The following is a 22,790-nucleotide window of genomic DNA, read 5'->3' on the forward strand; positions in this document are numbered from 1 at the left end:
TGATTAAAAAAAAACAATACAAATAACATATCAGCAATAATTAGTGAAAAAGGAAAGAAAATGTTGAAAATTGGGTCTGAAATTGAAAGCAAAGAGTTTGAATTCAGACTTTTATTGAGAATGCTGGTAAATGACACTTGATGAGTTAGCGTGAACGAACCAATACTGAGAGGATAAAGAGCAGCTTTCAATAAAACGTTCAGAAAGCTAAACCTGACAGGAAGCTTTTACACAGAAATAGGAAGCTTGTAGGTTCTTTTAGTGGTTTTGGTCCTGAACACAAAGAACTCTACTTTCTTTTCGGGAATTTGGTCAAAAGAACCTGACTGAGCGGCGCTGCTGTCTGCTTGCATAAATAGTGAGTGCAGGCCGCTCAGTGCAGTGGAATGTCGTCTGGGAATGTGGAAGGAAACCTGCAGGATCAACTTCAGCAGCTTTATCACAGTGGAAACTGGACAGAAAAACTCATTTACCAGATATTTACACCTTTTACAAATTCATGACTTTAGGAACGATCTGCAGATCCAAAGATATGAAATCATTGAGCCCTTTGGGATCCTGAGGACACTCAGCCTGTTTACAGCATCGCTGGTCAAAAACAAAAACCAGCCAAACCATTTCCTGATCGTTTCTGGAGCAGGATTTGGGTGCAGAAATGAGCAAAAGTTCAATGTAACAGAGATTCAGACTCCTTCTCTGATGTGCATTATTGCTAGAAAAGCCGTGATGTGGTGACAGTTTCACAGTGACAGGAACCGGAGGAGGAGGAGGTCATTTGGTGCAGGTTTTTGTAATATTTCAGCTCCAAAAACATTGGTATAAATACAAATATATGAACAAAACTGCACCGTTACAAAAACAATATAAATGTTCAGTGAAAGGGTTCTGTCCGCTCGGATCCCTCTTGTAACCGGTCTGTCCTCAGAAACAGGCATGACAGCCGCAGCTCCAGTCCGACGGGACAAAGAGAAATATTTACAAACCTTCTTCAATTTTTGAAATCTTTTTTTTTGTTCAGTTTCTAATGGAACATGCAAGGATGATCCCCGAAATAATAGAAGCAAAACGATCAAAGAGCAGGAACGCAGCCTGGAAAACTGCCATGGAATGAATGCTACACAAGGAAAAGTCTCTTCGTATTAAATTACCTATAAAAATAGATATATAAATAAAAAGCTGAAGGTTCTGTGTTGACAGGCTGCAGCGGCGGTCAACGTTGAGCTGCACTGACAAAGGAAGAGAAGGATGAACCGTGGCTCTGGAAGGTTCTGCTCAGGTTCTAGAGCCCTGAGTGGGATCCAGAGCGTGCTGTGCTCCGGGCGTCAGGAGGCCGCCGTCCGGCTCTCAAGACAGGAACTCCTTCTCCAGCTCGAAGACGGAGGGGCGCGCCGGGGAGCTCTGGATGCGGCAGAGCGGCACGGTGCAGTCTCGTTTCTGGCTCTCCGTGTCCATGTCCAGCAGAGAGCAGCCCCCCCCTGAGGACAGCACCACGCTCAGGTCGTGGGCCGTCTTCTCGCCGGTGTAGTGGCCCAGAGAGTAACTCTTGTTGCGTCCTCGCAGTAGAGCCCAGGTGTGCGGTTTGGCCCGGAATGAGACGGGCCGTGGTCGCAGCACCACCTCCTCTTCTGGGGGCGTGTCCTCCTTCTTCTGCACGATGGCGGGAGGCAGAGAGGGGGGGGCGTTGGCTGTGAACAGACAGAGCGGTGAGCTGTTTTTCGGTGGGGCATGCGAGTGGTCATGGCGTGCGGCACTCACCATGGTGGTTAGTGTACTTCTTCCTGCGCAGTCGGGTCCCGGGGTTGTGGTTGGTCTGCTCAGGCGTCTGGTTTTGGGTTTGCGGCGCCGCGTTCTTGCTGACAGCGGGAACCTCCCTGCTCGCTTTGCCCGATTCCTTTTGATTACGCTGCTCCGTCTTGGCCTCTGGCTCCGCCCCGGACTGCAGGAGGCACTTGGAGGAGTTGTATTCTATGATGGCTGACATGGAGATAAGATTGATGGGTTGGGCGCTGGTGCCGTTTGATGACACGTCCTCCTTCCGGCCGCGGCCACCGGGCGGTGAGGTGCTGCGGCGGAAGCGAGTGGCGCGCTGAAAGAGCCCCTCCTTCTTCTTCTTCTCCTCTCTCAGCGGCTCACAGTCCTCAGAGTTCTTCAGAGCCTCCCTGATGTCGTAACCGAGCACGAGGGAGGCTAGCAGCGAGCCGCAGCCGTACAGCGCAGAGTCTGTCTTACGGCGGGCGGATGTCCTTTTCAGGCTGTTGGTGGGGGTGAGCTGTGGCGTGGTGGATGTGGAGGAGGTGGAGGTTGTGGTGCAGGGGTCGTCTGCGGTTTCGGGCGGGCTGCCTGCATTTGGATCTCCCGGTGCACCGTTTGCGGCGGCGCTTTGAGGCGGCGGCTCGTCCCTGCACAGAGGTAGATCGATGTACACCTGGTTGGGGAACTTGAGCTGCTTTGGTTTGGAGCTGCTGTCCGGACATTCTGGGGGGAAAGCCTCATCTTTGCCTGCCCCCGCTAAAAGCAAAGGAACCACAGTTCATGACACCCGACCAGCTGTAGATTCTAAAAAGCCAAATGTCCTCTGAACGTCAGACCTTGCTCACCGAACAGAGCATCGAGCGGGAAGGACTTCTGGGACTTCAGAAGGCTGGTGGACCAGGGGTTGCTGCCGTCAGACAGAGGACGAACTCTGAAAAACAAACACGTTGATAGGCAGGCTGCTGGAAGCTATTTCAGAATCACAAGAGATGAAAGTCCAGGCCTTTGGGGCGGCTGAAACTGATGCACAAACTCTGTCTGTATTACTTTTTTGATGGTCTTATAATCTTCATATGCCGTCATTAAAACCTCCGACTCCATATAGCGGTCTTTTTTTTGTCTTCTGGAATACTCCACTGGTTTGAATGGATGAGTGTTTCTTGCGTGTTTGGACTCACCTCTCAGCAGCGGCGGGCCGCTCTTTGCTCTGGACCGAGCTCGGGCCCCACGTTCTGCCTTTCTTCTTGATTCCCTTTTTCGCGTCATCGAACTCTTCTGGTCTGAAGAGGGCGCTGCGGCCCCAAGTGCGGTTGCTCTCGTCCTGAGTGACTGTGGGCACAGAGACGTTACCACACATGGCCACAACCTTCCCAGCAAGTCCAATGCAAGCAGGTTTGGAGGCTAAAGAGCCGTAATCTGTTTGTTGTCGTTTTGCTTCCACTCCAGGCAGATGCAAGTCTCTGCTTCCTTTCCTGAAACGGTGCTCATGAATAGCAACAAAATAAACCTAATCCAGAACAGATGACCAGATAAATGCAAACCACGCCCACATTCAAGCAGTCAGATCTCTTCCGTCAGCATTTATAGTCCTAATTTGAGCAACAATGTGCTTTCTCTGTCTATTTAGCATAAATGCACCAGAGGAATTCGGCCCAGTTATTACACAGGCGTTGGAGCATGACTAACACCTTTACTGGACTGTCCAAACAACTGGCTGACTGCGGGTGGAGCTGCGCTCCCACTGGGTGGAGCTTCCACCCTCGAGGACAGAGCCAGACTCACGCTGAATGGCGCGGAGGCGTGGGATGAGTGTGGGGCTGCTGGGAGGAGAGGAGCTGGTGCTGTGAAGGCTTCGTCTCTTGTCCATGGAGGGGGACGCCTGTACCGTGATCTTATGCTGGAAGTCTGAAACACAAATCATCCGGGGCTTAATAGAAGAGCGACCTCATTCAGTTTGATCTGCAAAAGATCAAAAAGAAACACTGACAAGGAGGCAAACGGATGCAACCAAACAGGAGAAGACGAGCCCTGCAGTTTAGGAACAAGAGAATGCTGATGCTTCCTCCTCGCATCACGAAAATCAGGAAAGTCTGTTTGGTTGGGAGGAAAACACCCTAAAGTTTCACACCTTCTGTTCATTTGATTTAGTTTTACTTTGTAGTTCTGAGAAATGTCCGAATATATGTTTGGGGGTGTTTTAGTTTTGACAAATTAAGAAAAAAAGCATGAAGAAAAGGTAAAGTTTGACCATAAAATGATTGGTACTTGAACACAACGACACAACGACTTCCTAAAAGTCCTTTTTGAACATTTTGCTTCATTTTTGCTGCAGGATTGATGTTTCTACCATCACTTCCTTTCTTCAGTGAAACGCACTAAGGTTCACTTGCAAGTGAATCCAGGTCCTGTGGCTTGTAGGTTGTTTGAAGCAAAAAAACACTTTGATCACAGAAGATGCCACATTATTATAGTCACAGCTAAAAAAGATGGATCTGGAGACACTGTTGAAAGAAATTCCAACTTCAACATAAATGAGCTTTATTCCTGTAGGGCTGTAACAAGTATTTCAGTATTCGCACATGTGCGATCATACGAGGAAAGAGAACGGTCAATAAGAAACGTATGCATGAAAACTGTGAAAATCACTACTTTGTGCACTATTTCCTGCTTCTCCAGGCAGTTTATTCCCGGTACAGGTTCCAGCCCCCGTGACACCTAAAGGGATTTAGGGGTCAAGAAAATGGAAGGAAAAAAACTAAATCAAGAAAGCCAACGCAGAGCTAAAGAAGGCTAACTGGAAGCCGCTGGTTTGTTGTCTACACGATCAGCTGCTGTCGCCTGCCACCGACAAAATGCGGCCACAGGTCGCTGTATTATGATCTGCTTTATTCAACTTTCAACAGAGCTATGACAGCAAGATCTTTTCCCCGTAATGGGATCAATAAGTATTATTTTGTGCATAACTTTGTCTTTATGAATATGTTTCCTTTTGAAAGATACTTTAAGCTATACAATCAGTTCTACAAAAATCGAGAATAAATATTTGTGACGTTGCTGATTTTGATGAATAATAGTGGAGTATAATAAAAATGCACTTCAATATAATTATTGCTCTAAAATTATACAATAATATTGCATTTTAGGTATATGATCTAAACTAAATGTATGTGTTACTGTCACTAAAGCTAAAGTGAAGGTTTTTTTTGCAGGTGATAAAAAAACGAGACTAAAGTTCAGTTTACTAAAATGAGTTCTGAAAAAACATAGTCCACAATTTGAAGTAGAAAATATGACAATAAATGAAGAATAGAGTGAAATTGTTTGGGATCAATGATGTGGCACCATAGGACTGTCTGCTGGCGTGGGGGAGAAGCTGTAACTGAACGCCTGAGTCTTTTGGTGTTTCCACAAACGATGAAACAAAGTCGGTTTAGAAACCGTGTCTGTTGGAAACACTTGTCCGTTTAAATGAAAGGACTGTGAGTTTTCTTGGTGTTGCTATGTCTTCCTTTACCATCTTCCTGTCATCCATCTACCAGAGCTGTGTTCAGCAGAACTCTTAGGATGGAGAAACTGTGCAGAACATCCATTCATCTCCATCCATATTCCTCCGCTTATCCGGTACCGGGTCGCGGGGCAGCAGACTGAGCAGAGATGCCCAGACTTCCTTCGCCCCAGTCACTTCCTCCAGCTCCTCTGGGGGGACCCCAAGGCGTTCGCAGGCCAGCCGAGGCCGAGGCCAGCCGAGGCCGAGGCCAGCCGAGGCCGAGGCCAGCCGAGGCCGAGGCCGAGGCCAGCCGAGGCTGAGGCCAGCTGAGGCGGAGGCCCTGGGAAAGACCCAGGACACGCTGGAGAGACTATGTCTCTCCAGCGTGTCCTGGGTCTTTCCCGGGGCCTCCGCCCAGTGGGACATATACCTCTCCAGGGAGGCGTCCAGGAGGCATCCGGACCAGATGCCCGAGCCACCTCAACTGGCTCCTTTCGATGTGGAGGAGAAGCGGTTCTACTCCGAGCTCTCTCCACGGGTGGCCGAGCTTCTCACCCTATCTCTAAAGGAGCGCCCCGCCACCCTACGGAGGAAGCTCATTTCAGCCGCTTGTATTCGGGACCTCGTTCTTTCGGTCACGACCCAGAGCTCATGACCATAGGTGAGTATTGGAACGAAGATCGACCGGTAAATTGAGAGCTTTGCTTTTCGGCTCAGCTCTCTCTTCACCACAACGGACCGATACAGCAACCGCACAACTACAGACGCCGCTCCGATCCGCCTGTCGATCTCACGCTCCGGTCTTCCCTCACTCGTGAACAAGACCCCCAGATATTAAAACTCCTCCACCTGGGGCAGGGACACTCCACCCACCGAGAGATGCCAAACTACCTTTCTTCGGTCAAGAACCATGGCCTCAGATTTAGCGGTGCTGACCCTCATCCCAGCCGCTTCACACTCGGCGCAAACCGCCCCAATGCACGCTGGAGGTCCCGGCTTAATGAAGCCAACAGGACAATGTGCAGAACATTTTCAGCATTTTTTTTTTATATTTATGAAATGATCCAAAACAACAGTAGTGTTTGTTTGTTGACTGCTGAAGTTAACCTGGAAGTTGACAGATAAACTTTAGAGTGGGACAATTGTGATAAAGTGATAAAATCATTCCTTTCTGTCAAAATCTTTGTGTCTAAATCTGTTATGTTTTGTTGATTCTGATCTCCTGCTCAAGATAAAAGTATAAATAAATGGGGTTAAATGCATATTGTAGATATGCATTTGTAGGGGGCTCCTGCAGATCAGGAGCCCCCTCTGTGAAACTCTTGAAGTTTGCAGATGACACCACAGTCATTGGTCTCATCCGGGACGGTGATGAGACTGCATATAGAGGAGAAGTGGAGCGGCTAGTCCTCTGGAGCAGCCAGAACCACCTGGAGCTGAACCCACTCAAAACAGTGGAGATGACAGTGGACTTCAGGAGGAACCCCTCCACTTCCCCCCCCCCCCCCCCCCCCCACTCACAATTCTCAACAGCACTGTCCCCTCAACAGACTCACACAGGTTCCTGGGGTCCACCATTTCACAGGACCTTAAGTGGACTGCTCACATTGACTCACTCCGGAATAAGGCTCAGCAGAGGTTGTACTTCCTGCGACAACTCAAGAAGTTCAACCTGCCTCAGGAGCTGCTGACCATTTTCTACACTGCAATAATCCAGTCTGTCCTGACCACATCCATCACGGTCTGGTTTGGTTCAGCTACCAGACACGACAGAAACAGACTTCAGAGAATCATCAGATCTGCTGAGAGGATTATTGGTTCCAGCCTTCCCCCCATTCAGGACCTGTACCGATCCCGTGCCAGGAAGCGGGCTGGCAGGATCGTAAAAGATCCCTCTCATCCTGGACACTGCCTTTTTAGCCTCCTCCCGTCAGGGCGACGCTTTAGGACACTGCGAACCAAAACCACTCGCCACAAAGACAGCTTCTTCCCCCGAGCTGTCACTCTTATGAACACCTGACTCCAGACTACTCAAGGACACTGTACAATCACATAAACTGTCCAACTGGAATTACTGCTGCTGCATTTTTTATTTTTTTTGTCTTGTTATTTCAATCTATTTCCTTATTCAGTTATGTTTATTTATTCATACAGCTACCTTACACTTACCTTCTTTTATATTATTTATTTATCCTTTTATTATTTATCCTTCTACCTTGCTAGTTTGCACGAGAGCACAAGTAACCGAAGTCAAATTCCCTGTACATGCGCTGTACTTAGCAATTAAAGTGATTCTGATCTGATCTGATCTTCTGATCTTCTGATCTGATTACTGTCATTTTCATACAACCTGTTACATGCATACATCAAGCAGCCATTCAGACAAAACATATTAAATAATAGGAATGGTGGTTTGAGCTGTAACCATTGATCTGGAGCCTTGAATTGAAGTGGACCTAGTCAGCTGCCACAGGTCAAAGTCCGGCTCACCTGAGGGCAGACTGATGCGGTTTCCATCCTTCAGCTTCAGCCGGGAGCGCTTGAACTTGCCTTTCCTCTTCTTCACGTTGGGCTTGTCTCTGTTCAGCTGGAAAATGAGGATGTTGAGCTCCCTCTCCAGGACGTTGATCTCTCGCTCTGCCAGCTGCTGCTCCCGCCGCTTCAGCAGCTCCTCCTGAGACTTCTGCTGCAGGGCGGCTCGCGTCAGCTCCTCCTCCCGGGAGCGCAGCTCCTGCAGGCAGATGCATTATGGGAATTCTGCAGAAGTTTCTGTCATTTCATGAAGGTGGCATCTGTCCAGAAATAACGGGACAATTCAAAAGGAATAATGTTCGGTTTCCTTTTTTTCTATGTCCTCTTTGATTCTTCTCACATGAAAAATGGAAATCTGTTATCAGGTGACTGGAAGAAGCAGCTGGATGGCCACCCACTGGGTCGTGGATTACTGAGGTGTTTACAGGAAATCTGCCGATGCGGGCGCTGATTCAGCAAGTAATCTGCCGGGATTCACGGTGGGACGAAAGTGAGCAGACAACTCTTTTCACGAGGAAGCCCAAAACAACACTTAAGGCTTTAACCAAACGCCAGGAAGACAGTCGAGCAAACAGACAGAGCCCTTCCGTGTGCAGCGCCATCAGTTTTGGAAAATCCCAGCAGTCTTTGTGGGAGGAGTTCTGGTCTGAGACTGTTGATGTCTCAGTTTAGCAGCTGTGGAGCCTCTTAACTCTCTGGAAGCAGAGTAATTGGTGTTTCACACACTCATCCACTTTATTTTAAAATGCAACATGCTAAAACACATCCCCTGTTTTGGTGCCTGGAGGTTCCTTTCACCAAGCCTAAGGACTTGTTAAGTTGTTTCAATTGAATAAAACAAAAAGGAACACTTCCCTAAAACAACAGCATCCGCGTGAATCTCTGCACTTCACTGACTGTCAGTCAGAATCCTGCCGTTTCTCTAAAACCGACAAAACCCTGTGTAATCCAGCATCTTTACAGGAAGCAGATTCAAGTTTCAACCAATAGGAAGTAGCCGTTTCCTGTTAAAAATGTGCTGAGCTCATTCACTCAAATTAGCAAGTTAAATATTAAAAGCACAAAAGCTGCTGGGAGTTACCGTGTTGATTTCATAACCTGAGAGAAACAGCAGGTTAATAAACAGAGATTTGATCAGATTTGATTTGCCTTGATTTCTTTTGTTGAATTAAAATGCAACATATTGTAGAAATGAGTAGAACTTTTTCTGTGAACAGGATTATTGTTTACTTTTTCCAATAGTGATAACATCTTTCAGTTTATTCCATTTACTATATTGATGTTGTTTAATCCAGTTGTGCTGGATTTGTTTGGTTGTTTTAGTATCAAAGACATCTAGACTAGAAATTTGCAGTTATTTTTCAGTTACTAGGTTGTTGTGAATGACTGTTCTGCACCAAACTGCAGGGATTTTTACGTGCAAAGTTCTGGATGTTAACATTAATAAACAGGTTAGGGAGACTTTTTTTTCCTCCCTGTGGGAACCGTGTTTGGTCTGTGGATCTCATCTGAAGACAGATGTTCTGACTCGCTGCACCTTCTCTTTGGTCCTGAGCTCGTCAAACATTTCCTGGATCTCCACACGCCAGTCGTCCTGCATGCTGTGGAAGGAGTCCTGAGGCATGGTGGCCATCACCGCCTCCTCGATGGCAGATAGCTGCTCCAGGATGCAGGAGAAGGAGGGCCGCAGGTGGGGATCCTGGTCCCAGCACTCTGCAGATGAGTGAAGAGAATGGAAGAACAAAATGCTCATTTAGAAACATCATAATAATGATTATTTGTCCCACTAAGGTGAATGCAAAGACGACCACGATCACTTTAGTCTGTGAACGGATCTGGCTCCATTACCTTCCATCAGTTTGGCAAAAGGTTCAGGACAGGTGGAGGGGATGGGCAGAGTTAACTTGTTCACCGCCACACCGTAAGCCACAGCCAGGCCATCGATCCCCCGGTACGGCACCTCCCCAGTCAACAGCTCCCACAGCAAGACGCCATAACTGGACGACAACAAGTCAAGGAGTGAGGATCTAGCAGACGACAGCAGGCCTTTGAATGAAGGAGTATCGCTGTACCTCCAGACGTCGCTGCCTTTGGAAAAGAGGGAGGACTTGATGACCTCTGGGGCCATCCAGGAGTAGGTTCCTGCTGCTGACATCTTTGTGGTTTTGTGCCACTCCCTCGCCAAGCCGAAGTCTGTTATCTTCAAGGTCTTCCTCCCGATGTCGTCGTTCTCAATTTTTTCAAGTAACAGAACTGGGGAAAAAGAAGAGAGAGTGCGAGAGTGAATATGGTGACACCTTAGAGCAGGGGGGTCAAACTCATTTTCACTGAGGGCCACATCAGCATAGTGAAAGGGCCAAATATAACGTATACATGTAACTAAATGTAATGAAAAATAAACGCAACTACTCCTTAATGTTAAATAACTCAATATTTATTTATTCTAACTTTTTAAAGAGACAATTACAGTTGCATAGAAAACATATGTTTGCTTGTTACTCTGGCATTAATCATTTTACATTTGATTCCGTCAGGTTAGGTTATATGGACAGTGTTTAAGCACTAATGTTTTGTTGCTCAATCCGATATTTCAAGTCCGATTCCCCCTAGATATGAATAAATACACACAATTTTTTATTTTAAGAAATGAAAAGCTTTTATGCTCTCGCACATAAAATGACATGGCGGGCCTTGAGTTTGACACGTGTGGCTTATAGGAAGATCAAAAACAGGACGGATCCACACAGGCGAGGAGATGACGGTCAATACAGAAAGGCCTCCAGCTTTAAAGCTGTTGAAGCCTCAGATAAGATCACAAGATTTAATGTTAAAAAACAATTTATTTCAACATTTCTGGACACCATCTTTTCTACTTTCAGTGTTATTTTCTTATAAACTATTTACATAAAAAGACTTACAGGTAATCCACAAGTAAAACATAAAGTTGCTAAGACTGTGAAGTGACAAAGAGAGGTAAAGTCTTCTAATTATAATTATGTCTTTTTTAGGAATAAAATATTTAAAACTGTATCGTTTTCTAGGACAGTTTTTGCAGAGCTCCAGGAGTTGATCAGAAATTCGCCTCCGAGTTGTTGGACCGTTGGCGGCGAGTGAGCCTGCACTCATTTCCCATCAACCCTTTGTTTACATTCTCTCCCACAAGCTCACAGCTCTTCACAACCCCAACATAACATTACCGGTGCAACAAAATGCAGAGCAGTATGTGAGCTAGCCAGCCGTACAGTTTGAGCCAAATGCCAGCTCAGATGAGAAAAAACAAAGACGTTCATGGATCTATTTGTCTGCAAGTGAATGCATCAGAATGGAGTGGAGCGGGGAGCTTGTGGCGCACCCATTGAAGTTTGTATGCAACAACTAGGAACTTGTTCAGAAGACATCTTGTCTGCTACGGATTCACCATAATTTGAATAAAGAAATACTCAGAAAGGCCATTTTAATCTTAATTTTCTTTATATGTGTCCTCCATCATAAAAGAAAATGCTACAAGGTCACACTACAAACACCAAAAAGCACAATTTTCATTAGAGTGGGTCTTCAAATAGCAAAACTTGTAAATATTTGGTTCTGTTTGTAAAAAAATATCCTTAGATCGTGTTTATGAACTTGTGATGAGATTATCTAAAGCTCCTGACTTCTGTGTTTCACAATCTGAGAGGTTTACTCAGACTGGATTTCAGCTTTGGCTTTATAATGTTTGACTCAGGTAAGTCCGGAGCTTATGGTGCCTTCACAACACAACACAAACATTTACCAAACTGTTTCACAAAGAGTCGTGCACAAACATGCGTTAATACCACCGATACGTTCAGCAGCTACCTCTGTGCCCTCTTTAGTCACAACCGATGCAGAAAAGCCTGCAAATCAGAGCAGAACCTGAACTGATGAGCCAAAAGCACAGCTGAGAGAGCAGCCAAATCCTACGAAACACAACAGGATTCACCTTTTTACAGCGACAGAACAAAACACAACTGCACAGCCCCACTTACAGTTATTGTAGAACTATTTTTCTAAACATATTTGGTTTCATTCATTTATCTACATGAATTTTTGTCCAAATTTGTAACGTTATTTCGTCAACATTTGATCAAATTTTAATTAAACTTTAGGACTTTCTAATGTCAGATTTTAATTTAAAAAAAAAATTTTGGTGCTAAAAACACAAAAAGATAACACAAATCCAAGCTGCATTTGTGATGCAACAACCCCAGTAATTTTACATACAAACAAATGAAAAAGATTGAGCTAATATTGATCAACTTTATTGCATGTAATTGTTTTTTTGTATTAATAATAAACAACAAAATACCACAAAGTCAGTTATATAATATTTTTGAGGAAAATAACAGTAAATAGCCATTAAAAAGTAGAGTTTACTCTGGAGAAAACAGAGATATATCCAGATTTCTACATAATAGATCTGTCCACCAAACAAACACCGATCTGATCAACCAAAGTTCAGTTGTTTCAGGTTTGCAGGTGTCTTTTCTCCAGACAGATCTTCAGTGTGACGGTGAATGTTTATCAAGGGACACTTCAGAATGATCTGTAGTTTTGATGAGTTTTTCTGCAATCTTAAATGTTTTGGGTCCTTTTCCTGTCAGAAGACTGTGAGTAAAATCAAACTTTCTAACACTCAGCAAACCTAAGCAACCACAGCAAAGACTATCTTGAGGCACCTTATGATTCAGTTACGATTCAGGAGGTAAAGTTTCGATTCTGAAACGCTTTCAGTGTCGCTTCCAGTCATTATATGAGTTTGGAGGACATGAGATTTTAGCTGTCAGTCTTTAGTTATTATTAGTATCTATTGTGAAGTATGATGCTGCCTTGTCGGCTTTGCAACTGCTTCCAGGACTTCAGCTTTAGAATATAGTGCTGGAAGGGATGTTGTACCTCCGCTCTAGTAACCCTATCCTAGGCACTTGAACATTGGGAGTGGGGTCATCTGGACCCACTAGACAGTGCTGTGAACCTTTTTTCTTCAATGATTTGTGATCTTCACTGGTGTCCATGGATTACATGAAATCTTTCCACCTTTATCATGTTAGGGAGAACACGTCAATGTAAGGGTGGGTCATCTAAGATAGCACAAGGGATATATGAAGCAATGTTTGGAAGTCCTCATTTTCCACCACAGAATAAGGTCTCCAATCCTTTGCTATAAAAGCTCGGATTGACTTTGTTATTCGCATAGCCGTCTGACGACGGTGGAAGTTTCTTTAGGATATCCAATCTGTTTTTTGACCGTTGGAAGTGCTTGCAGCAGAACCTGTTAAAGCTACACTCACGCCAGTAGCACCTGAACGGTTTCTACCCTCTTCCTCCGCCGGATGGAACCGTACGATGTGATTTTGCACATTTGCTGTGATCCTTACATATTTAATTTTGGTCTTATAGAACGTACACACCACATGACTTTTATCCAAAACCAATTGGCTGTCGACACTGAAGTTGGGCCGGTCGTATAACGCGATCTGCAAGAGTAACACTTGTTTGTGTGCTCTTTAAACAATGTCAGAGGGGAAAAACGCCCCGCGTTTAGTTCTGCACGTTACTTTTACCCCAAATATATTAATTTTTTTGATGATCGATTGTTACAAATTAATTAAACGATTCAGAATCGTTTACGGATCATAATCGATGTGTCTAATAATCAATTCTTCCCCCACCCCTAGTAAGGGCAGTGTTGTTTTATTGCAAGCTTCATTTCTGGGTCTGTGAACAGAGATGAAGAGCTTCATTTTTGTCTCATCCAGCTAAAGGACATTTTTCTAGAATCTTCATATTGGGACACTGATATACGTGGACCATAAAGCTCCCCTTTATTGTTTGTCTATGTTGGTCGTTTTGGATTCTTAAGTTACATGTTGGTCTGTAATTTTCATCATGTCACAGCACCATCACTATTGTCACCTTTTAAACAGACACTTAGACTGGTTTAAAGTTCCAGGACACCTGAGATACTAATTCCAGCAGACATGGCCCTTTTATCAAACTATGTAAAATCTTTTCTAGATTCAGTTTCATGTTTATCCAGGATTGTAAAACTGAAAAGCGGTCAGTGTCTGATTTTCTGTATTTTTTTATTTATTATTTTAGTTTCAAGTTTTTAGTGACCCTTTCGTGTTCGTCTTTCATTAACTGACAGGTAACAATCACTTTGACGTGTGTCTGAAGTTAGAAAGACAGACAAAAAAAAAACAACCCACATGACTACCGTAATCTAATCTACCACCCTAGATAACATTTATCTTTAAGGTTGGTTATCATTATGGGATTGGCCACTTTAAGAAGAAGGTGGCAGCTATCAAGAGTTTCTTCCTAACAAGCAAAGCCCCAACACTCAAAATGTTTAAGGGACGAAACAAAGGTTATCGTGACAATTTTAAAAAGAAGCCATTCTTTAAGCTGTGGCAGTGTAGTTCCATGAGTATGTAACTAGCACTTGAATGCATCATTTAGTCTCTTGCTTTTAAATTCTAAAGTGTTTTTCAGGTCAATGTACTGTTTTTTTGAGCTGCAATTTTAATGAATACAGACAAGAAACTTTACTAAAGCCATAACAAAAAAAACTTACACAAGAGAGTTTAAAGAAAAAGATTATTTTAAAAACAGTTAAAATACATAAATATGTTTGCACAATCCATCCATTTTTCTATACCGTCTATATCCCTTTTAGAGTCACGTGTGTGCGTTCCAAATCTTAACAAACGTTAAAGTCTCCTTGCTTTTTTTCCAGGGGTCAAGCTGGAGGATGTTTCTGTGGATCTAAAAGCTCCTTTCCTACAGCAGCCTCCATACCTCTACTGTTATATGACTTTTATGAACTAAAACAGCAATTATGATCTAAATAACAGTCACAGCAGAAGCTAAAATAAATTTTTCTAATTGCAACTTAACATAAAGACTAACAGAGTTATTACAAGTGGTCCTTTAATTTATATTGACTGAAAAATGTATGACACGAATATCAACCTTTAGTGTGGGAATGTAACATTTTTTAAGGTCAAAATGCATAGACCTCTGCCAGTCATTCAGTACTGCGGAAGAGTTTCTATCATAGGAGGAGTCATCTCAACCCCTCATTTTTGATTCATTTAGGATTTAACCATGCTAGCCTATATTTCAGCTTAGGTTAAGAAAGTTGTGGAAATATTATTGGATCTGTTTGACAAGTGTTCTATGAAAAAATAGCAAAACTTTACATTTAATACTTCCAAAATGAGAAACAATTTTATCAGGCATTAAGTCAGACAGCTTATAAATGTTTGGTCAGAACCAGCATGTGCATTCATAAGCACCTAATCGTGTCCGTCGTCCTTCGCGCATCTAAGAGCTGCAAAAAATCTGGAGCTCCCCATTATGACAGGAAGAAGTTCTGAAGAGGACAGCAGCTCAACGCAACTGGAGATGGATTCGCCTCCAAGGCGGATCCGCCTCCAGACCAACCCTCATTTCAATGCTTTCTGCAGAAGTCTTGACGCACATCGTTCAAGGGGAATCCCGCGAAAGATCAGAAGAATACCTGTTGTTTGCAGGGCAGGTCCCACGCTTCTTTCTATAGCTCCTCCCCCCAAGGTAGCAATGTTTTTTTAAGTACTACAACTACATCTTCAGCATAGTCTTAAATTACATTAGACTGCTTTAGGTCTTTTCTAACTAGGGAAACCTTAGAGTAAGTTTAGAAGGAAATTCCCCTTATTCTATGAGTCCTACCCCATGATCTGCAGCTACGCCAAACGCCACAGAATGCTTCTATGGTCCGTGATTCCCGAGCGCAGCAGCGTCTGCAGTACACTGCTCCCCCCAGGGGTTGCATCAAATACAGAGAACACATTTCGCACATCTAGGTGTGTGAAAACTGATGGGACTTCACCTTTAAATGCTTTTATTCTGAAAGCAGGAGTTTACAGAGCAAACCAAAGGACAGATCAGTTAAAATTAAAGCATTTTGCTAGCACACATTTTCTGCATACTTAACTCTGACCTTTACTTGAGCAATGCTCTACTGTGCAACACTATGGGCTTCAATGGTAAAAGTGTTTTTTCTTTAAGACCCACTCCGATGAAAATCGTGTTTTTGGTGTTTTTAACATGTTCCTGGGGCATTCTTCTGATGGTGGATGACATATAAAGAAAATCAAGCTGAAACTTGCATTTCTGAGTATTTCTTTATTCAAACTGTGGTGAATCAGGAGCAGAAAAAATGCTGTTGGAACAAGCAGGTAGGTCTGCAACACAGCAAGCAACAAGCTTCCTGCTCAGCTCCATTCTGATGCATACGCTTTCAGACAAATAGATCCATGTACGTCATTTTCCTCGTCTTAACTGGCATATGGCTCAAAACTGTATGGCTGGATAGCTCCAATATTGCTCGCCATTTTTGATGCACCAGTAATGTTAGCTTGGGGTTTTGAGGGGCTGTAAGCTGGCAAGAGAGCACATAACTAGATGGATGATGGGAAATTGGGCGGGCTTGCTTCACACTAACGTTCCCGCCCACAACTCCACACAAATTTTGAATGAACTACAGCCGCTGTAGGTACCATGACCGTTCGGCCTGCAACTTCCGTTCGGGGTCCTTTTGACTGAAGGTAACGTCATACTACGGTAACCCAAATTGGACATCTATGTAGCGTCGAGATCTACTCGGGCTCTACCAATTCCTGTTTGTAACCTAAAGTTATTTTCCCTCATAAATTGGGTCTGACGATATTCTTTGTAATTTTTATAAAGACATGTTGCCACAATCCACTTGTTATTCCAGTTTAAGTTCAGCCGTGGCTGAAAATGTTATCAGTACGGTTAAATGTTGTTCTTCCGGGTCCGTTCTGCCAATAATAAAGCTGTGGGCGCACGGATTAAAAAAACTATAAGCGAACATGCATTTAATAATAATTATAACAATAATAAAGGCACGTTTGTTTACAACAGACTTCATAATATACATCTTCTATGGTTATATCGTAATTCGTCCAGACCAATCACTATCTGACACGTCATTGGACCAATGCACAGCCAATCACATAATGTGACGTCAGCATTAGTCCCAGGACCCAGAAGGACCCCGAACGGAAGTTCCAGGCCGAACGGTTATGGTACCTACACCGCTTTACAGAGACCATACCCTAGAATACAACACTCTGTGTTAAAAACGGCTTAATCATAAATAAAAGACAACTGGGAAGGATTTTAGAAAAGACCAAAACATGATCGGAGAGGGACTTTAACGCTCTTAATGGCTTCTTTAAACATGTTTGTAAACTTAACTTTGAAGCACTTTCCTGCACTGTGCAGACAAATGCAGCTGAAGTAAGGCTGCACACATTCAGTGACTGATGCGTGTTTCCCGGTGGAAATAAGAGAGCCCCTGGGCATTCTGCTTGATGGGAAAAGGATCAGGGCTAATAGTGAGCTAAATCCATCCATCATGATCACATCTCTCTGGGCCATTTACTCTTTGTCTGTCCTCTTCCCTGCTTGTTAAAGTCTAAAAACCCATATCTCTGCAGCGTGAAACATATCAAATGTTGGAGGCGTTCAGGTAATGTCTCTCCCGGTAACAGCATCCATCAGCGTGATAGCCGGCAACAGGCAGGAATGCAGAGGATTGGTCGGTTTGGAAGGCAGCTCTACTCAGCTGTGGGCCTTTTTCCTTTTCACCCAGGCCTGCAACAATAGGTGCAGTCAGGGAGAGGTCATAAAAAAACAGAGTGAAAGCATCTCAACTCCTCCTCTCTCCCCTCTGCCCATTCTCTCCTTAGAGAAAAGACAGCCACTAACTGTCTGTGTGTCACCAGGGGTAATTGTGGGAAGCCGGGGAAAGCTGTGCTGCAAAACTGGATAATGGGAGAAAAACAAAAAAAGGAGTCTTGTTTAATTTTTCTGATGTACTGTTTATGAAGTTTTTTTGGCAAACTGTTACCCCTAAACTTTTAAAAACGAACCGTATTCCAAGTTGAAAATGTTCTTTATCAGCTGAATAGCAGGGTTTTTTTTCTGCAGACTCAAACTTTCTCTGACTCCTTGTGTGTTTCAATGTTTACCATGCCTGCATGTTTCTACAGAAAGAGGGGGTGGAGTCAGAGAGAAATGGGAGGAAGGAAGGGGGTGGTATGGGACAGTGGGATGAAGCTCAAGAAAGATGGGAAGAGCGCTGCTGCACGCGCTCTGAACGGAACCGTTTCAGTGGCGTTCAAGCAGGCATTCCTGACATACCGCAGCCTCACACCAAGAAAGGTAGCGCTCCAAACCGTTTTCTACAGGCTACGTGTGCTGGCCGGGAGCCAGGTTTCAGTGCAGCGTTTTCTTTTTTTTCCTGTCATGTGCAGCTCTTTGAAGCCAGCCAATCAAAGAAAACAGTGACAGAAACCAACGAGATGAGGAGAGAAGTACTCTGGAAAAAAACGTAAAAAAATTCAAAGAGTAAAACACCAGGTTCTAATCTAGACACTGAAAACATCCAGATATGTGCAGATCGTCTACATCAAAGATGATTTGTGCATCTAAAGGACATTTAGGTGCACTGTTTCTTATGAAATCGGCAAATTATACAGTCATTTTGATGAAAAGTCCCCGTTAATAATCGAAAAGTTTTTAAGTATACTTGCCAGGAGAAGAGCCTGCAGCGAGAGGGCGCAGACTGGGGACAACTAGGAAGGGAAGCCCGCTCGGTTTGTGCTAATAAAAGGGTAGCGCTGCTCTCTGGGAGATTAAATATGAACGGAACAAAACAAAACCAGGGCTTTGAGACCCTCCGAGTCCTAGCCATTCTTTTGGCCGCAGTAGCCTAGCAACCGCTGCTTGACCAGTCCATTGTGCAAACGTATGTTAAGCTTTTATCCCTCATTAGCAACATTCCTCCCTGCAGGCTGGGATTTTACAGATTAGGTTGAAAAAGCACAAAAGAGACTGGACAAATCTTGCTGACTTCCAACATTTTACTTTACAGGCTAATCATTGATCAAATAGAGTCTGTCTGTCTGTGTGTGTGTGTGTGTGCGTGTGTGTGTGTGTGTGTGTGTGTGTGTGTGTGTGTGTGTGTGTGTGTGTGTGTGTGTGTGTGTGTGTGTGTGTGTGTGTGTGTGTGTGGGTGTGTGTGTGTGTGCAGCATGTGGGCTGAGAAATGAGAGACGGTAAGTTGGTTTAGGTTTTGGTCTCCTTCGGTACCTGGGATGTTTGACTTAAATAAAAGATAAAAAACAGGAAGTAATAAAAACATAGTTTTAAACATTTTTCTTATTAAAGCAAAAAATATTAACTCTTATTTCTCAAATTTTTTTCAAACTTCCTTGTTTTTATAATCGTACACGGTCTGGCATTCAGGTAACACCAAAAAATAAGCAAAAATGCCTTTTTTTTCTAACTTAAACTGTTTGTCTTTGGGAACTTTCTGCCCAAAGGCTTTAGGCAAACACTTCTTTCACTATCCTTATTTAGATAACACTGTATATTGACAACACATGTTCAGACTTCTGACACTGATACAACCGCCTATGTCCAACGAATACCACTGCTGCCACAGAATTGTTTTAGTTTAACACTGAAATACGTGTTTAGTTTAACAAATTTGATTTTTCTTTTGTTTTGAAAGACAAATTAGAGGCTTCAGGTTTCATTGCCACCAAAAACAGTCCGTTCCAGCATGGCTTCTTTTATTCTCGAACGTTGTCTTTGCTTTAACGTTTCTCTGGGTCACAGTGGAGTGGCAGAACAAACACACTGCCCTGCATTCGCAGCCCCGCGGCCGTTCATGGGGGTCTGTTAGTGTAGATTCATCAAACATTGGATTAGCTGAAACTGTCCAACAGCCGTTCAAGCTTTCTCTCCATCTGCTCTTTAATTAAGCACTAATCTTTCCCTTAAATAATGGCAGATTCTTCTCCAGTCATTTCTGAGACAAAAGGGAGTCATTAGGAAAAAAGAAAGATGTTAGATTTAGTTTAATCTGGTTTATTTAAAAAAAAAAAAAAAGAATGGATGCAGTTTGGTTTGGGATAGCGTGGAATGTGTAAAGTTGACATACCCACTGTCACTTCTGGAGAAAATAAACATCCCCTACAAACTGATAAAACGCTTGCGTCAAAAAAAAGAAAAAGTCATATTAACACACCTGACTCCAGGTGAGCGGCCTCCTAATTTACATTAAGGCATTTTGTACACCAGGCCTCTCAAGCATGATCAGTTTGGTTCCATTAAAAGATCAAACATTTATTCTACAAGCACTGAATCCTACAGAAACTGAAATGACATCAGATTTTTGGGGGATTCTGCAAAATCCTGATCTTCCTGCAGCGACATCAGCTGTTGACTATGGGTGTTTGAGCACATGGTCTGGAGAGTGTGGATTAGTTCTCTGTTTGCTAAATCACTGACTTTATTTGAAGAACATTTCTGAGAGGGGGGTAGGGAAGGTGAGTGTGAGTTTTAGGGGGTAGGGAAGGGGGGCGGCCAGCCCAGCTGAGCAAACTCTTCACTTTATTTCAGATCCTCTTGATGACATCCCCCACCACTTCATGCACCATGAGTGAGTACACTGCTGCTTTTTATTAACTTACTGAAATTTCATTTTATTGACTAATTGCAATCACATCATAATGGATAAAATAAAAGTTTTAAATGCAATCTAATTTAGTGAAGTTCCAAAATCTTCTAGAGTGAAGAAACAAAAACCTGGAGACCAGCACAGAGGAAATCTGCATGGAGTTTGAGGTGTCATATTTCTCTGAGCCCATAAAATGCTTAGAAAACCTTACTACCATCAGTTCATCTATCCATATATCCACCTTGTTCTTTGATGTCTCATGGGTTTTATGTTGATGCTCTTCCTGACACTTCCCTCTGCATTTACCGAGTTTGGGACAGGCACACTAGTTTGTGCCCTTTATAACATGTTTGTCTATTTGTTCATCTGTCTGACCGTCCATCCATACAATTTTTTGTGTATTATTGTTTTTTTCTGATTTTTATTTGTTTATGTTTTTTTTCTTAAGTTAATTTTTGGATGGGGGGGGGGGGCAGTGACGGCATTTGGATGGCATTGCCTCCCCTCGCCCTTGCCGATTTCCGGCCATGTCCAAAGCTAAGAAGTATCTTCATCAATCACCCACGCGCATGCGCACACTCGCTCCTTACTGTTGCTGGACTTCAGGTCCCGGTGGATGATGGGGACCACAGCCTCCTCGTGCAGATAGTGCATCCCCCTCGCGATCTGCACGGCCCAGTTGACCAGGATGTGCGGAGGGATACGCCTTCCGGTCAGCGCCCGGTTCAGGGTCCCTCCGCGGGCGTACTCCATGACCAGGCACAGGTTCGGCTCCTCCAAGCACACCCCCTCCAGTTTAATAATGTTGGAGTGCTGCAGCATGGAGAAGAGTTTCGCCTCTTGTTTCACGCCGCCGGCAGTGGCCGTTATGTCCTCGTCCGGGTCCTGCCGGGCCGCTTTCACTGCGACCTCCTGGTCTCTCCACGTCCCCCGGTAGACTTTGCCAAATCCACCCACGCCTATGATCTCCTCCAGGGTCAGCTCGCTGAAGGGGATCTGGACGGGCGGGCTGGGGGCTTGCTCCTGTCCCCCAACCGACCCGGCTCCCGTGGGGAGTCGGTAAATAGCGGGCTGGTAAGTGACATAGTTGGAGGGAAAGATCCCGACCCGGTGGTTGATCTTTCCCGTCCACCATCCCTCGTCCCCGGAGATAGCAGCGTCCTTGGATAGGACTTCCACCACGTCCCCCCTCCGGAGGCTGAGCTCATCCTCACCGCTCGCCTCGTAGTCGTACGCGGCTGTCCACAGAGATCGAGTCGGGCATAACGGGGCGGAGTGAGCCCACGGCCGGACCGTCGCGGACTCCGTCCAAACATTCTCCCCCGTCCCACCGCCGCCCGGCCGCCCCTCACCGTTTGGGAAAGCGGCCTGCGAGACATCCATTTCTTGGTGGCCGTAGCGGCACCATAGGGTGCAGAGCTTTGAGAACTAAACTAGAATAAAAAGTAAACTTTAAAAGTGATCAAAAGTTGGGTTTTAATTCTTTTTTTATCTCTGCACAGCGCACCCGAACAGTCCAAAGTCCTCCGGGAGCGAATGTGCTGAAGCCCGAATCCAGGTCGCCAGTCCGGCGTCAGTCAGTGTGGGTCAGCGTGCTGCTAGCGAAGATGCTGGCTAAGTTTAGCCAAAATGCTTTTTAGCAACTGACGCGAGCAGTTGCTAAAAACCAAAAGTCGTGAAATAACACTTTTAGTTATATACCTATATTTAAAAAAAAAAAGACTAAATTATACAAGGAGCTAGTTTTGCCACAAGGGAATGACGCTAAACTTTACTTTTCGCCGAAGTTTCCGAGCCTCCACAGGTGCCGCAGGAGCATATAGGAGGTGCACCTGCGCCGTTCACTGCGACCGAACACACCGAGCCTCCGCGGTCCCACTTTACAGTAAAGTCTTTGTAGAAACTGAAAATTAAAAACGTTACATTCCAAGGTCATTTGTGGACTTTTAGCAGGAATTCCACCAGCATCCAAGGGTTCTGGTTAGCGGGTTAGCTTAGCATAGATCAGTCCGTTGCCTGGTGTCTGAAAAGCCGCTCCGCTCCTCCGTCAGACCGTCCAAAAGTTCAATTCTCCTCCGACTGTGAAGCCCGCAGCCGTGAGCAAAACATTTAGTTGGCAGATTCAGCATCCTGGGAATGTATCGCAACCATTCATAGTGATAGAAAAAAAAAATCTCTACAAATACATTCAGTAAAGTTTAATCAAAACACGCCTGTACCACCTCCTCCCCCTCGCCGCGGACTGGGAAGCGGCAGAGGCAGGAGCGAAGGTCCGAGCAGAGGAGCTGCTTTCCAGGCTGGCAACTGAGCCCTCTGATTGGCTGGCGACGTGTCACGTGACCGGTTTGCTTGGAAGGAGGAGTCTGTGGAGGAATGTGTGCGGAGAGCAGCTCCATTGAAAATATGGAAATGCTAATGCACATGCTCACATATTAAAATCACTTTGTATGATGC

General features: G+C 44.5%; 1 protein-coding gene across 2 annotated transcripts; it reads right to left on the reverse strand.

The window, feature by feature from the left end:
- Nucleotides 1-96: 96 nt before the first annotated feature.
- Nucleotides 97-22,699, reverse strand: LOC101172131 (mitogen-activated protein kinase kinase kinase 21). 2 transcript variants are annotated; one of them, XM_023963739.1, is made up of 10 exons: nucleotides 20,927-22,699; nucleotides 9,844-10,024; nucleotides 9,620-9,768; nucleotides 9,309-9,484; nucleotides 7,730-7,970; nucleotides 3,535-3,657; nucleotides 2,931-3,081; nucleotides 2,598-2,683; nucleotides 1,756-2,508; nucleotides 97-1,685 (listed from the first exon to the last, which is right to left on the reverse strand). In XM_023963739.1, exons 1-10 carry the CDS (start codon nucleotides 21,717-21,719, stop codon nucleotides 1,345-1,347), a joined length of 2,994 nt encoding a protein of 997 aa, XP_023819507.1. In that variant the 5' UTR covers nucleotides 21,720-22,699; the 3' UTR covers nucleotides 97-1,344. The 2 variants fall into 2 exon arrangements, with proteins under 2 accessions (XP_023819507.1, XP_023819506.1); XM_023963738.1 differs by having other exon boundaries at nucleotides 2,589-2,683; nucleotides 20,927-22,696.
- Nucleotides 22,700-22,790: the final 91 nt, after the last annotated feature.

Source organism: Oryzias latipes, chromosome 15 (assembly GCF_002234675.1).
Source record: "Oryzias latipes chromosome 15, ASM223467v1".
NCBI lineage: Eukaryota > Metazoa > Chordata > Actinopteri > Beloniformes > Adrianichthyidae > Oryzias > Oryzias latipes.